We start from the raw sequence: 17,078 nt of genomic DNA, 5'->3' as shown, positions 1-17,078 counted from the left end.
AACACGGACTGTATTATTCGGGTCCGTACTAGATAATTGGATTTTTGTTACCCGGACACGGACCCGAAAACTTTACTGTATGTTCGGGTTTAAAATCTGTGTTCGGTAATTTTATTTCCTGTTTTGTATGTAATGGCGCACTTTTAATGGCGGGCTTTCAACAGCCAATCAACAAGCGTTTAACTGGTGTGCGCCATCACAGCCATGCCTACTAATGTATTAGGAGCTGTGATTGGCCATCTGAAGCATGTGACCCATGTCTTTATAAGCTCGAGAGACACAGCGCGGTAAGTCATTCTGCTGTAGTGTAGGGAGAAAGCACACATCATACGTGCTGGTTGCTGCTGATTAGGGACAGACAGGGAAAAATTGTGCCCGAAAAGAATGCAGGGACAGGTCGGAGTGTAGGCAGGGAAAGATATTTGAGCATTTTAGGGACAGGCTGGAGAGATTAGGCAGGGACAGATAGGAGACACAGGACAGAACAATCGTCCGTTAGCGATCTACATCAATTTTGCTGTGTGGGGGGTGGTGCAGTGAACGATCTTTTTGCCCCCACTGAGGAGGAGGAGGAGGGAGAAACAAATATATTTTTATCAGTCAGTTGTGTGCAGCGTTCAGCTATATTTTACTACAGATTGCTGTTTTAATCTGCTATTTAAAAATTACAAATTTAAAGGGGAATTTTTTTAAGAGCACTTGCCATGCTCTTAACTACATTTTGCTGCCATTTGCAGCACTCTAGCCTTTTCCATTTGTTTTTTAGAGCCATTTTAGTGCCTGAAAGTTCGGGTCCCTATTGACTTCAATGGGGTTCAGTGTCCGGGTAAAGTTCGAAAAAAGTCCGGGACACGGACCCGGACTTTTTTTTCAAGTTCGGCCGAACCTGCCGAACACGGACATCCAGGAGTCCACTCAACTCTAATAACGAGAGGTGCGCCATAGTGCGATAAGGTCCGGCTCTGTTTTTATGCCTATTACTACTATTGCGTTGTAAGCGCAATATATTTCTTTCCTAATAAATTACCATACGTTATCACACTATGGTGCACCTCTTGTTATTTTTTGGAGATTAATACCCATTCAATATTTCATGGTTGGACTTTTAATTTTTCACTTTGTTTGGATTTTTACTGCTTGTGTTTTCATTAATATTTTTTGTCATTTTTGTCAATTTTTTTTTTTCATATTTAGCACAACTTATGTTTTTGCCTGTGGATCTATTTTAAGCATTTTTTGCAATACAATTTGGATAATTTTAAACATTCAATTTATGTATGTGGTCTATGGTGGTATCAAGAAAACCAATAATTCCTACACACATTCCGATTTGATATCAGTGAAGATGAAAAAAAATGTTGTATTTAAAAGCACAACAAAGGTTAGAGGGGCTTCAGTGCACAATTACCCCTAATAGCAGTTATTGATCTTAATTGTCTTGGTTTCCTGGGTTGCAATGGTATTCCATCTAGCTAAGATGCTTGTTGAATGTAATAAACCCAAGTTTCTAGACTACTTTCAATCATTTTAAACTCAAGCCTAAAAAGTTACAGCTCTGACTATCAACAGAAGCTGCAAGGCATTATCCCTGCTGACCTATGTGTGGGACATATGGCCATCATAGCCCCAATGGGACAGCTTTTTCTAATCCTGTTTCCGCACAACTGCACTATTCTCCTGTGAATGATAAGTCTGAAGAGCTGGCCATAAGCTAGTAGAATTTTGTTTGAAATGTTCAGTTTTAAGAGCATTCAAACGGTTTAGTGGGATCGAATTGGCATTTGTTTTCGACTGTAGTGACGAGAAAATTTGAAGGAGCAGGATGAAAAATTATTCTTAAACAAACATTTATAACATTGTACGTGAAACTTATTTGGGGAAGTCCATTCATCCTAAAATCGAATGGTAAAAGCAAATAACATTTTAAGTACTTTTGAACAACATTTTTCAAATAACATTTGTTAGGAAATTGAAAATCTGCCAGTGTATAGCCAACTTTAGCCAATCAGCTTTCACAATCACTGCAGAACCAGACTTTAGGAACAGCTGCATCCTGTTCCTTGCATGTGATGGAAGGCTATGAAGAGGGGGACAGCTTACAGCTCAGAGATCAGAGAAAAAAAGAGGATCAAATTTAAAAAAAAGTACAAGAAACAACAACAAAAAAAGTAAAAGAAAACATACTAATGGATTTTCCAGCTTGAGCCAATCTGAAGATTATGCATGCAGCTCCTTTTGATATTGCAGCCTTAGGTAAATCCTTAAAGTGATTCCAAATTTGAAACTTTTTATGTTAATGCATTCCCTGCATTATGGTAAAAAAACAATTTAGCACTTGTTGTGCCACCCCCCCCCCCTTCCCTAAACACTTACCTGAGCCCTCTATCGATCCAGTGCTGTCCTGCAGCTTCTCTCTCCCCTCTTCCTAGTCTAATAGGAGACTCCGGCAGCATTGTAGCCACTGGTTATGGATGCACACAGCCCTGCTTGGGAGGGCGCCCACATGTATGTCCCCCTGAGCACACAGCTTGCTATATGGGGCACATGCAGGAGAGGAGGAGCAGACAGTGCTTGTGGAGGACTCCAGAAGAGGAGGTAAGAGTCCGCCCTGTGCAAAAGTAAAGGATTTTCCACAGACTCACAAAGCAGGGGCAGAAAACTGCAGTTTAACACTTTATATCAGCTCTGAGAATGAATTGGAGGGAAGACACACCCTCCTTCCCTCAGCACACAGGAACAGAGCTGTGGCTGCCAATCACGGGCTTCTGTGCTGGAGATCCCTCCCCTGTCACCTTTTTAGCTTTTGGTGTCAGGAAAACTTGTCAGAAGAGGATCATGCAGAAAACACAGGAACTAGATAGCAGAAAAAAAACACACTTAGTGCTAATCCCAAGCCCTAATCTATGTAGAAAGCAGTGGCATGAGACATTCATGGAAAGGGTTGTGGTGTCTTTGGCGTGTGGACTGTGACTGGCAGCCTGGCTCCACCTTTTCTGTGCTGTGCGAGAGACAAGACGTTGGTGACAAACCAGGAAAAACCTGGGCCTTGGGAGACAGCCTAGAGCAAAGTTTTAAAAGTCTTTAATAATTATGCACCAGTAAGTTGTGTACAGGCTGCAAACTTTATATTTGGTAGTGGTTTCTGTAACTCTTGGCAAAAGAAAGGGTTGCTTTAATTCACAGGCGCAGTATGTACGAGTCAGTTCGCCTCCATGGCAGCCAGTGCTCTATATTAATGATCGGGTGACGCCGTGGCTCCACCCAGCTGATGAAGTCCCGTAGGACGTAATGAGTATGGGTAGGTGGAGCCATGTTCTGTGAAGTCACCCGCTGCTATCCAAAACCGACTAAGTGTATTGAATAGACATTCTGCGTTGTATCTGTACCTACAAATACAAGCTTTTAAGAAGATAATGATCGTGTAGGTGTTTACACAAATAAATTGTGTCTCTACGATCTTACGCATATGCGCTGTTTTACCTGTGTGACCATTGGAGCGTCCAGGACCTCTTTGCACCCGTCATTCCTCATCCCCAGGTAGTGGGAACCTGTGCATTCTGACCTTCCTGTTGGCTCAGGGGCCATGTATCTGAGGTGACCGAGCAACCTGTGTGCTGGTGGTAGGCTCAATCACGCATGGTATCAGGGTTTTGAATTTCTCACAGAAGGAAGCTTCTCCTCTCAAGGACTTTCCCTATTTGGGCTTTGGACTGTTGCGTTATTGTTTATTCATTATTCTAGTTGCGCTGCACTGTATACATGATTAATTATGCACCAGTAAGCTGTTTACAGGCGGCAAATTTTATACTTGGTAGTGGTTTCTGCAATTCTTGGCAAAAGAAAAGGGTTGCTTTAACTCACAGGTCCCCAAACTATGGCCAGTGGGCCGATAAAGGCCTGCTGGTTGATGTAAACCCATCTTTGCAACCAGAATGTCCTGCATGCAGGGGTTTCTCTTTGCATGCTGGACGAAGAGAGCTGCAGCATGCACGAGTAGCTGCCTATAACTCTGCAATTGGCAAACCCCACAGCAACAACAGGCAAGAAACCCTAAACACGGCAGTGGGTGTTACAGAATTTTTTTTTTTTTTAAGATCAGAATTACAACAGCAGATGTTGTGAATGGTGAATATTTCTATTGAAAAGACATGGCGGCAGCTAGTGTGTGCTCGCAAGAAATAGATGTGTTGGGCGCTTGTGCCCACAGATGGGACCCGCGCTGGGATGTGAGTGAAATGGACAGAAGTACATAAACTCCGGATGTGGCAAAGTCCCAATGTTGATTCTGAGGGCAGCACTGTAGGCAGGCAAAAGCCGAAATCCCGCTGGCACATGTGAAACAAGAGAAGACAGGCGCTGCTCAGTAACAATCAAGGTTTATTTGCACAAAGAACATAGCACACTTACATTAAAGTTGGATTCAGGCTTCTCCTGATAGTTTCTCTACCCCTATGTAGCATGGTGCTTCCTCCTATCAGCCAGACCAGCAGCCGGGAGACGACGCCACCTAGATGGAATCCAATGGGGGAGCAGGATCAGACCAAAGACGGCAGTAAGCCGCTCGTCAGCTTGTGATGACGTAACGCGTTTCGGAGCATGCGCACACCGCTCCTTCCTCAGACGATCGTATTAATGTAAGTGTGCTATGTTCTTTGTGCAAATAAACCTTGATTTTTACTGAGCGGCGCCAGTCTTCTCTTGTTTCACAGTGTGTGTTCGCGTGCGTGTAAAGTGTAAAGGTGCAACTGCTTGGTTAACCACTTCTAGACCGCCTGCCGCAGTTATACTTTGGTACTTTGACGTTAAATACAAGGCCCGGTATTTTTTTTACTGGGTGGGCGGTCCCCTTTAATATAAAAGTGGTCCCAGTGCCCGATTCACTGCAGGATCACTTTTATGGGCGGCAGGAGAGGTACTCGCCCACCACCTGCCACTTCCCGGACATTTTCCCCGCCTTAAATGGCCCATTTTTGTTTTTGCTTTTTAGTGTAGATGTGGGATCTAAGGTCTTTTTGACTTCAGATCTCACATTAAAGAGGACCTGTCCTGCTTTTTTCTATTACAAGGGGTGTTTACATTCCTACACAGCCAGGTCCCAGACTTCCCTGCAAACTTTGCTGCAGTAATCCAGTACGGCATGGTACAGGACCTTCTCCAGATCCCCATCCTACATTGTGACTGACAGCATTTTGCAAAGCAAAAGAGCCCTGATGTGTTCTCAGCGCTGACCTTGCCCTAATATGAGTTCTGCTGTGCAGGCTTTTACAGGAGAATGACTTCAAAAAAGATTTAGGAAGCCAATGCTAGTTGAAATACATTTAAAAGAGAAGTATGGGTTTTTTTTTTTTTCAGATTCATACTTTCCTAGCTAGATGAAGCATCTGTCTGATGCTGCATGCCCCCCCCCCCCCCCCACCAGCTCCAACACTGAGAACTGAGCGATTAAAGCGGAGTTCCGGCCACAGAATATTTTTTTTTTTTACAATTACTTCCCAAACAGTGATCCCCTGCCCTTAACCGCTTCCATACAGAGCAGTTAGACCCCCTTCCTGCCCAGACCAATTTTCAGCTTTCAGCACTCTCACACTTTGAATGACAATTGCTCAGTCATGCTACACTGTAACCAAACAAAATTTTTATCATTTTTTTCACACAAATAGAGCTTTCTTTTGGTGGTATTTGATCACAACTGGGGTTTTTTTTTTTCGTGATATAAGCAAAAAAAGCAAAAATTTTGCAAAAAAAACACTTTTTTTTAGTTTCTATTATAAAATTTTGCAAAAAATTAATTTTTCTTCATACATTTGGGCCAAAATTTATACTGCTACATATCTCTGGTAAAATTAACCCAAATTAGTGTATATTATTTAGTCTGTGTGAAAGTTATTGAGTCTAGAAGCTATGGTACCAATTACTGAAAATTGATCACACCAGATGTACTGATGGCCTATCTCCTTTCTTGAGGCCCTGAAATGTCAGGACAGTACAAATACCCCCCAAATGACCCCTTTTTGTAAAGTAGACAGTCCAAGGTATTTAGTAAGAGGCATGGTGAGTTTTTTGAAGTTATAATTTTTTCCCACAATTCTTGGGAAAATGAAGAAAACATTTTTTTTTCTTTTTTTTTCCCAAAACGTTGTCAATTTATAAGCTATTTCTAACACATAGCATGTACACAGCAAAAATGACACCCCAAAATTCATTCTGCTACTCCTTCTGAGTATGGTGATACCACATGTGTGAGACTTTTACACAGCCTGGCCACAAAAAGAGACTCCACGTCCAAGTAGCACCATAAGGCGTTTTAGGAGCATAAATACACATAAAACTTTCTTACTACCTATCACACTTTTCAAGGCCCTAGAGCAACAATACAATGGAAAAGTCCACAAAATTACCCCATTTTGGAAAGCAAACACTCCAACGTATATTCTAAGAGGCATTATGGGTCCTTTGAACATGTCATTTTTTTCCACAAGTTTTTGGAAAATGTGGGAAAAAAATAAAAACTTTTTTTTTTACACAAAGTTGTCAATTTATAGGATATTCCTAACACATAGCATGTACATCGCAAAAATGACACCCCAAAATACATTCTGCCACTCCTCCTGAGTATGGCAATACCACATGTGTGAGACTTTTTCACAGCCTAGCCATATAGAGGGGCCTAAACATCCAAGGAGCATCATCATGCATCCTAGCCACTTGCCTAGGCCTATTTTTGACATTTGGTGTTTACAAGCTAAAATCAGTTGTTTTTGCTAGAAAACTACTTAGAACCCCAAAACATTATATATTTTTTTTTAGCAGAGACCCTAGAGAATAAAATGGAGATTATTGCAATATTTTTTATCACACCGTATTTGCGCAGCGGTCTTCCAAACGCAATTTTTTGGGAAAAAAATCACTTTTTTTAATTAAAAAATAAGAAAACAGTAAAGTTAGCCCAATTTTTTTCCATAATGTGAAAGATAATGTTACGCCGAGTAAATAGATACCCAACATGTCATGCTTCAAAATTGCGCACGCTCACAGAATGGTGACAAATTTTGGTACTTAAAAATCCCCATAGGCGACATTTTAAAAATTTCTACAGGTTGCTATCTTAGAGTTACAGAGGAGGTCTATGGCTCAAATTATTGCTCTTGCTCTAACGATCGCGACGATACCTCACATGTGTAGTTTGAACACTGTTTACATATGTGGGCGGGGTTTCCGTATGCGTTCGCTTCTGCGCGCGAGCTCGCGGGGACACGGCGCTTTAATTTTTTTTTTTTTTTTACTATTTATTTTATTTATTATTTTTTATTTTTACACTGTTTTTTTTTAAAAAAAAAAATTGATCATTTTTATTTCTATTGCAAGAAATGTAAACATTACTTGTAATAGAAAAAGGCACGACAGGACCTCTTTTTTGTGAGATCTGGGGTCAAAAAGTCCTCAGATCTCACAAGTACACTAAAAGATAGAAAAAATAAAAAAAAAAAATAAAAAAAAAATTAAATAAAATGAAAAAAAAAAAAGGGACCTTTAAACTGGTTGCTAGGCAACGACGTTTGCCGTAGCTCCGGTCCTCCAAGACCATAGAGTCGAGTGAGGGCAAGCTTGCCCTCACTCGACATCCTGTCTGTGAGGATCTGGGACCGGATCGTTTTCCCCGCTGCCGGCGGGTCCGGTAAGCGGGGAAAAGGACCAGAATGCAGCGGGAGGGGGGGGGGCACCTCTTCCGCCACCCCGGAAGGGTGATCCCGCGGCGAATCTGCCGCTGGGACCCCCCTTATCGGAAAGCCAACCGTCCACCGTTTAAAAAAATACCAGGGTTATGGCAGCTATCTGCTGCCATAACACCGGTATTTAGGTTTAAACGGACGACGTAGGTTAACCTTTTTGGACTTAGACATGGTGGCTGTATGAAGGGTGACAGGTACTCGGGTACTTTGCTGGGCAGGTGACAGGTACTCTGGTACTGATGAGCAAGTGGCAGGTACTCGAGTACTCCGATAGGCAGGTGACAGGTACTCGGGTACTCTTATGGGCAGGTGACAGGCAGGTGATAGGTACTGATGAGTAGTACTGATACTGATAGGTGATACTGATACTGTACTGATGGGTACGGATGATCAGTACTGATACTAATAGGTGATAGGTACTGATGGGTACTGATGAGTACTGATGAGTAGTGATGGGTAATGATGAGCAGGTGGCAAGTACTCGGGTACTTCAGGTGTCAGGTACTCTGATGAGCAGGTGGAAGGTACTCGGGTACTCTGTTGGGTAGGTGACAGGTACTCGGGTACTCCGATGACGGGTACTCAAAGTACCAGAGTACCTGTCATCAGAGTACCAGAGTACCTGTCATCAGAGTACCAGAGTACCTGTCATCAGAGTACCCGAGTACCTGTCATCAGAGTACCCGAGTACCCGTCATCAGAGTACCCGAGTACCCGTCATCAGAGTACCCGAGTACTTGTCATCAGAGTACCCGAGTACCTGTCATCAGAGTACCCGAGTACTTGTCATCAGAGTACCCGAGTACCTGTCACCAGCCCATCAGAGTACCTGTCACCAGAGTACCCGAGTACCCGTCATCAGAGTACCCGAGTACCTGTCATCAGAGTACCCGAGTACCTGTCACCAGCCCATCAGAGTACCTGTCATCAGAGTACCCGAGTACCTGTCATCAGAGTACCCGAGTACCCATCATCAGAGTACCCGAGTACCTGTCACCAGCCCATCAGAGTACCCGAGTACCTGTCATCTGAGTACCTGATGGGCTGGTGACAGGTACTCGGGTACTTTGATGGGCTAGTGACAGGTGCTCTTTATTGGGGGGGGGGGCAATCAGTGTGGTTGGGGTGCACTATGATTGGTAACTAGCTGTTACCACAATCTCCTCCTCACACAGGATCAGTGTGTGAGGAGGAGAACACGGTGACAGCTAGTTACCATGTTCTCTGATGACATTTGTGACCGGCTGTGATTGGACACAGCCGGTCACGTGGTAAAGAGCCAATTTCATTGGCTCTTTACCTAGATCGGGGATGGGCTCTGTCCGAGGGACGAGCCTCGTCCCCGATCGCCGCGCTGCGCGCCCCCGGGGGCGCGCATTAAGGAAGGAACGAGCGGCTCGCGCTGGAGCCGCTCATGTGATCGGCTGTGATTGACACAGCCGATCACGTGGTAAACAGCCAATTTCATTGGCTGTTTACCTTGATCGGGGTTGGGCTCAGTCCGAGGGACGAGCCTCACCCCCGATCGCCGCGCTGCGCGCCCCCGGGGGCGCGCAGTAGCGGGGAGATCCGGGCGCCGTCATATGACGTCGGCCCGGATCGAGAAAGGATTTGTGCCGACGTCATTTTACATGACGCGGTACGGAAGGGGTTAATACATCAGCTAATCCGGTTTTATACATTTAAATAATAGACTGACAATCATAAAATCTTACTTTATAAATTGTTTGCAGAGCACCGCCATCTTTTTCCTGGTCACCCGAAGCCGCAGTAGGCCAGTATATGCCCTGCTTCCGTGTTCTAGATGGAGGGGGCCGATGAATGCAGCGCGAAAGGAGCGGCCGGCCGCCTATGTCACTGCCCATTACATCCTGGGAGCGACGAGTAAGAGCTCCCAGGACGCATTGCAGGACAGGAAGTGACGGCGCGGGCCGTGGCCGAGGAAGGAGGAAGTGGATGTAAAGGTGAGTATATTATCTTCTGAAATAAGTAGAAAAAAAAAAAAAGCCGGGAATATCCAATTCTTGTACAAGTAACAATAAAGAAGCGGATGCCATAAAATCTAAAGTAAAGATTTTGTGGCCGGAACTCCGCTTTAAACACTGCCAATCGCTTGGTTCTTAGAGCTTCCTAAGCAGAGAGCTGGTAATTGTCAGTCAGCAGCTCTCTGCTCTGACCCCCTGCTTTTACTGGAGCACTGAGGTGAAGAGGGGGTGGAAGTAGCCAGCCAGCTTGCTGAGGGGCTGAGTGGGGTGTCGGTCCAGGCATGTGGGCGGATACCAACCATATGGTCGTGATCCTTCCTGAGCTTCGAATGGCTCTGTGACGTCAGCTGACAGCGGGCTTTCGTCCGCTGTCTGCTGAAATCGAGTCACAGGAGTGCAGAACGAACTGCACTCCTGTGATCCACAGGAAAAAGTACAGCCAAACGAGCTTAGGCTGTACTTCTACTTTAATAATTTTTTGGATGAATATATAATTGGATAAAATGTTGCTTTTTAGATCTGCATAAAGTACCACTTTAACTTTATACTATTGATTAGGCAGCATTACTTCAGAAACATACTTTTAAGTCCAACTCCAGGTGAAGGGTCTTCCAGTCCGGCTACCCTGCGCTTCATTTGCAACATGTTACACCCTAAATACTGGGGGAAACATGCAACATGCTCCAAAAGTGAACTCAACCCTTTTAAATTATTAAGTACTATACACGATCCTTTTAATTTTATTTTTGCACTCACAGTTACATTTTAAGGACAAGCTTTCACCTGTTCATGCAAGCTGTATGGACACTCATAACCATAGCTTTCGAAGTCTCCAACAATAAGTGTGGGGTGCCTTTCCAGGACATAAGAATAACCTTTTTAGTATAAAAATATAAAATATGTAGCAGGCGCTTATTATATATAAAGAGGTGTAAATCACCAAAATTTCTAACAAATAGCTCTTAGGTTGTAAAATATTAGGTAAACCAAGGGCAGTGGAGAGAAACAAGTTCACTTCCAACCAGAAGGTAGAGACAAATGGGCAGCTCCACACACAGTGAAGAAAATTGGTATTTGCTCCACGTCCTTTAAAGCAAGCTGCTGATTATCAGAGGCCCAGTCTATGCAGCCTGACCAAAGGGAAATAGCTTTGGTGAAATAGCTTTAAAAAAATAATTTTATCCCTAGAGGATATAACTGTCTTGCTGTAGGTTTGCTCATATTCTGACCAATCTGAGTCAGCAAAGAAGGGGGTGGGGGGGAAATCTGACGAGATCCATTTTAGCTGGGCCTGAGAACATCTAGGACGGGACTCAGCACAGAGCGATGAATAGACGTTGGATATCAATCTATTAGTGCCCCAAGTGCCTAAAAGCGTCTCGAGGGGAGATACAATGGTAGGATTGGTTAAGGAACCAAATTGCTTCTTACAATCATGGTGTAGTTGGTAATAACAAAACAGTTGTGTCTGGAAATTGACCATCATCTTAAAATTGTAGAAACAACTTAAACTCGTGCCCCGCATATAACTGATGTACGTATTTAACTCCCCTAGCAGACCAACACTGAGGGTTTAAAAGAGAGAAAAGTTCTGGTAAAGAAGAGTTAAACCAGGGTGGGGTATTTAGGGAAATTTGCCAAGGGGACTCCTGCATGCATTTCGGAGCTCAGGAGAAGAATGTAAGGGAGGTAAGTAGGACTTAAGTGCCCACATCAGTTGACACCTCCCGCCTATACACCATATTGTGCCCACATCAGTTGACACCTCCCGCCTATACACCATATTGTGCAATTCGTGCTCTAGGCAGTCAGTCCAGAGGGTGTCCTTCTCTTATCAGGCACTGAAGAAGAGGGGGGTAACCTTGAAAACCTAGGGATCAACCGATATTGTTTTTTCAGGGCTGATGCCGATACCGATTTTCTGGCCACCCTTCAGGCTGATATTCTGCCCATTTAAAGTTTTTATTTTTACACTGTCCTTTTTTTAAAAAAAAATTTGATTGCTTTTATTGCTGTCACAAGGAATGTAAACATCCCTTGTGACAGTAATAGGCAGTGACAGGTTCTCTTTATGGAGGGATCCCTCCTCTGCACTTAAAATAATTCAAAATGCCAAGTTTGGCTGTTTTGAATGCTGTCTTTTTTTTTTTTTTAAATCTGGCGGCTTCATTAACCAGAGGTGATGTCATGACATCGCTTTGGGGGTTTTTACATTGGAGACCCGATCAGAGCTGAATCCAGCTTTGTTTGGGTATTCGGCCAGCCGGCGGAGGTGCCGGCTGGTTTCTCGGGTCTCCAGGTAGGATGGGAGACCCGGGGCAGGAAGTGGGAGGAGGGGCGTCCCCTAGCGCTCCTTGTAATGACAGCTGAGCGGCTGTTTAGCCGCATCGGTTGTCATTACAAGAAAGCGGACCGACTCTTAACGACTGTGCCGGGTGATGCCTCTAGCTGCAGGCATCACTCCGGTACAACAACTTGAAACAATATCGGCAGGTTTTGTGGCCGATACTAAGTGAATAACAGCCCCACCAATAAATCGGTCGATCCCTACTGCGTATAGAAGCTTGGGGAGAAAACTAATTTTAAGTAGGTTTACTCTACCCATCGAGTCTAGGGGAAGATCCATTCATTGTCTAGTCTTGGTCCTCAGGAGGGAATGATTACAATAACCTTGAGCATTATTTAAACTAAAGGCTAAAGCTGACCAGTTGATTCATCAGAAATTAGCTCTGTGGTGGCCCTGTTACCCTCCTGCCAACCATCCTTTGATTGAGAAATCGAAGAAGCCGCACAGAAAATCAAAGAAGCTGGATGATGCCAGCTGCCAGAAAACAGCAGCTGCATCTGACTGGAAGTAGTTGCTGTTCAGGTATTCTGACAACTGGCGACTGTGGCTGTCAGAATCCAGTAAGAGCAGCAACAGATCTGTCCATACATGCTGTATTTCATGAATCTGTCAGGTTCTTTTAGCCGGCAGACCGAAAAAAAAAAAAAAAAATCTGTGTGTGTATTGTCAGCTTTACTTAAAGAGTAACTCCACTTTTGTTGAGGGAAAAAAAAAACATTCCCCTCTGGGTGATCTCTGTACATTTCAAGGATTATAACAAATTTTGTTGCAGATTCCTACCTTTTGTCATTCTGAAGAAATCATTGGTTGTTCCTCTGTGCTGAGTGGGTCAATTGGGAGTGGTTTCAAAATTATCTATCAGCTGTGCAGCTTCAGGGCTCTAATGAGGAAATCTGCTGGGCTTGCATCCCTTTAGATGTGTTCCTATTGGGCAGTGATGGCAAACCTTGGCACACCCGATGTTTTGGAACTAGATTCCCCATGACGCTGTTGAAGTTGAACATCATGGGAACTGTAGTTCCAAAACATCTGGGGTGCCAAGGTTTGCCATCACTGCTATAGGGAGTATCTCACCAAAAATTACATTTTTGTTGCAGGGGATGCCTGAAATCTGACTTGTATCTTAGGCAGACCTCTGGGAAAATCAGGGAGCCAATCACACAAGCAGGAAATGATGTTTCTGGGGTGTGGTCAGTACACATTCTGTGTACAGAACAGCTCCAGGTAGCCATCTTGCATTGCATTTTCAGAAAATGACAGCGACTGCAGATTAAAAAGGAAAGGTCATTTTTAATAACATTCGATTACAATAGGACTTGTGTTGCAATTGTACACGCCATATTATTTTTTCCTTATTTGCTATTTTTCCCCCCATGAAAGTAGAGTTACCCTTTACAGAGGATTCTGAGAATTGTTTTTTTTTTCCACAGAAAAAGGAGGCTAAAGTTAGTACAATAATTTCCTGGACAGCATTGTCTACAAGTCCATTTACATTTTAAAGCTCTACTAAGGTGAAGTAAATATTGCCGGTATATATACTGTAAACTTCATTTTTAGCATTCCTTGACCTTGAACTGGCTTCCCCACTACAAAAACTTTCCAACTCGGTTGGCTTGATTTTTCTGTAGAAATCTATACTGTCCTCCTATCAACAGGAAACACCTTTCCATAGCAAAGTACATTAGTATGTGAGCGAATATCAGCCAGCCTCCGGGGCTGTCTGTGGAGTTCTGTTTACCAGATGCTCTCTGCCATCCCGCTGCTCTTCCCTCAATGTCAGGCTACAGGCAGACCACAATGACTCCTGACTGCTTACATTACAAGACTAATTTATGGTTACCTCCGCAGCGCTGCCATTGTCCCCCCCCCCCCCCCCCACACCAACTCTCACTGCTAATTCTATTAGCTACAAACCTGCTACATATCATAATTACAAAATAGAATTATTTATGACTGCTACATTTGCATACCTGACATCCTGGATACAATGGTTTGCTTATAATCATTGCTTTATACCAGGGGTGCTCAACCATTTACAGAGCGAGGGCCACTTAAGTGATTTGGTAACCAGTCGATGGCCACAATGAAATGATAATGGTCCAAAATGTCACATTTTTTAATCATGAATAGCATAATGAAGATTTTAACCACTTTAACCACTTTACCACCGGAGGATTTTGCTGTCTTACGTCCAGGCCACTTTTTGCGATTCGGCGCTGTGCGACTTTAACTGACAATTGCGCGGTCGTGCGACCTTGTACCCAAAAGAAATGTACGTCCTTTTTTCCCCACAAACAGAGCTTTCTTTTGGTGGTATTTGATCACCTGTGCGATTTTTACTTTTTGCGCTATAAACAAAAAAAGAGCGTAAATTTTGAAAAAATAATATTTTTCACATTTTTTTTTATATGAAATTCCCCCAGAAAAAAAAAAAAAAAAAGGAAAAAAAAATAAATCTAAATTTTTTTAAATTTTTGGCCAATTTGTTTTCTGCTACCTATGTTTGATAAAAAAAAAAAAAATCACAATAAGCGTATTTTGATTGGTTTGCGCAAAAGTTATTGAGTTTACTAACTAAGGGAAAGATTTCTGTCATTTTTGGTGGTTTTTTTTTAACGAGTAATAGTGGCGATCTGCGTTTTTTTTGCGGGACTGTGACATTGCGGCGGACAGATCGGACCCTTGACTGACATTTTTGACACTTTTGGGGGTACCAGTGACATTACTGCAGTAATCAGTGCTATAAATATGCACTGTTACTGTAAAAAGGACACTGGCAGGGAAGGGGTTAATTTTATTGCAGAGGGAGGGGTTAATGTATGCCTGGTGCTTACTAAAAATGTGTGGGGGGAAAGGGGACTGAGTGACACAGGGACAGATCGCATGTTCAGCTATGCTGAATCCTGCAATCTGTCACTGTCTGTCACTAAGTGATGTCATGACATCACTTCCGGGTACTCGGCACCAGATTAAAAAAAATAACACCATTCAAAACAGCCAAACTTGGCGTTTTAAATGCTTTTAAGTGCAGAGGAGGGGTTTGGGGTCTTTTAGACCCCTAGATCCCTCCACAAGAGTACCTGTCAAGATAAAAAATTTTTCTTTAAATGTACGAACATATGGGCCGATACCGATATGCAATGACCAAAATATCGGTATCGGCAATGAAAAAACAATATCGGTCGAGCCCCATTACTAACCATTATTATTTACAAGTTAAACATTTTTTGTTGTTTTTACCTAAACTCAATTTTTATTTATTATAATAAATATTTTCTTTTATTTTTTTCTTTGTATTCTTAATGTTTTTAATTATTTGTACACTTATTTTATTAATTTTTACCAAGTTTCAGTTTTTTATTAGGGGGTCGTTTTTGCGCTATTTTACCTTTCATTCATTTTCAGAAAGCAGTAACGTACTGTACAGGTTTTGGAGAAAAAGACTGAATGCTATAATTGTATATATAAAATTAAAAGGTTATGCACAATTTTGTATGTCAATTTGTACTGCTGGCAGCTTGTTTTTCATTTTACAGATAGTGCAGTGGTTTCTATATAATTTTATAATTGTATACGGGTGATAGAGATTTTCTGAAACAAGCATGCTCACCTGAAGACCACAGCAACCCACAGCACTAAGTATAGAGGCATTGTGTATGACTCGGTAGTGGATTCCGGCCTTGGCTGCTCGCAGTACCAGGTCACTGTGCGTTGTAGCCCTGCAGAGAAAAGGCAGAAGGGCAGACTCACCATTATAATTCATACTTCAAATGAATCAAAACAGCAAACATCATTACCAAATCACATTTCAGGAGGGAAAAAATAACTTTTTTCTTACCATGAACAAAAAATCTGCTGCTCTCTCCAGAGCTCCCAACATAGATTACATGGTCTCTACAGTCTCTTATGATTGAATGCCAGAAGACTCATTTCACAGGGTTAGCTCATCTTTTCAAAAAAAAAAAAAGGTGCATATACTTTTGTGGGTGATAGAGTTTCCCCGTCCATGAAGCCCGGTAACAGTTCTGGTGCAATTTTGCAACGCAATCGTGGTGCGATTTTGCCGTGATTGCTGTGCGGCAAACCATGCCCTTAAAAATTGCAGGAATCTCATTGCCCAAAAAAGGAGCAGGATCTTTTGGATGACAAGCGCGCATAGAACAGCCCATTGGACAGAATGGGCTGCCCTATGTACAACACATGGAAACTGATGTAATCCATGCTTTAAAAATCACGAGCGGGAACGCTCTTTCCCATTATGTGAGATCTGACCGACTCATAGATCCTTCAGCCAGTGGCCACTCAATGTGTCATCACATGGGCCTATAGTCCTGCATTGTAAAATGCATGCCAACATATTACAAGGGGTTACAAAGAATATAATGCACCACGATGCATATGCGTTAAATACGCTGTGGTGTGAATGAACTATAAAGCAGAGGGTTAGATCTGCTTACATTACCTTTACACAAGTGAAAAAATGTTGAAAAAAATTAGATAAATAAAAAAAAAAAAAAAAGTCCAAATGGGATTAAAAAAAAAAAAAAAAAATGCTTTCAACGGTATCCACACCATCCATCACCATAAGGTGCGTGATCTTTAAAGCGGAGTTCCGCCCCCCTTAAAAAAAATTTAAAGTCAGCAGCTACAAATACTGTAGCTGCTGACTTTTAAATAGTAGAACTTACCTGTCCAGGGAGTCCACGATGTCGGCACCAAAAGCCGATTTACGTTTCGGCTCTCGGGTGCCGCCACCACCATCCAAAGTAAGGGAACCTGGCAGTGAAGCCTTCCGGCTTCACTGCTGGTATCCTGCTGCGCTTTGTAATTGGCCCAGCGGCGGAGGAAAAAGGAGGGGGCTGAACTTCAGAGGGACAGCGCCATGGCACCGTCTCCCAGGAAGTGGGGAAGGGTACCTGTCAAACACATGTACCTGACAACCCCCCCCCTCCGAAAGGTGCCAAATGGGGCACCAGAGGGGGGGGAGGGGGGAGGAAGCAGATCAGCGGAGTTCAA

The 17,078-nt window shown here is 43.1% G+C and overlaps 1 protein-coding gene across 1 annotated transcript in view; it reads right to left on the bottom strand.

Annotated features, from left to right (window-relative positions):
- DPH5 (diphthamide biosynthesis 5) overlaps positions 1-17,078 on the bottom strand; it is a 60,922-nt gene that overhangs the window by 21,271 nt on the left and 22,573 nt on the right. The window contains exon 3 of the mRNA XM_082266609.1: positions 15,673-15,781. Coding sequence (XP_082122735.1) covers positions 15,673-15,781 — 109 coding nt within the window. The remainder of the gene's footprint in view (positions 1-15,672; positions 15,782-17,078) is intronic.

The sequence above is a fragment of the Pelophylax lessonae genome (assembly GCF_965119305.1).
Source record: "Pelophylax lessonae genome assembly, chromosome: 8".
Classification (NCBI taxonomy): Eukaryota; Metazoa; Chordata; class Amphibia; order Anura; family Ranidae; genus Pelophylax; species Pelophylax lessonae.
The sequence above is the reverse complement of the archived record's forward strand: the minus strand, read 5'-3'. Positions and strand labels throughout refer to the sequence as shown.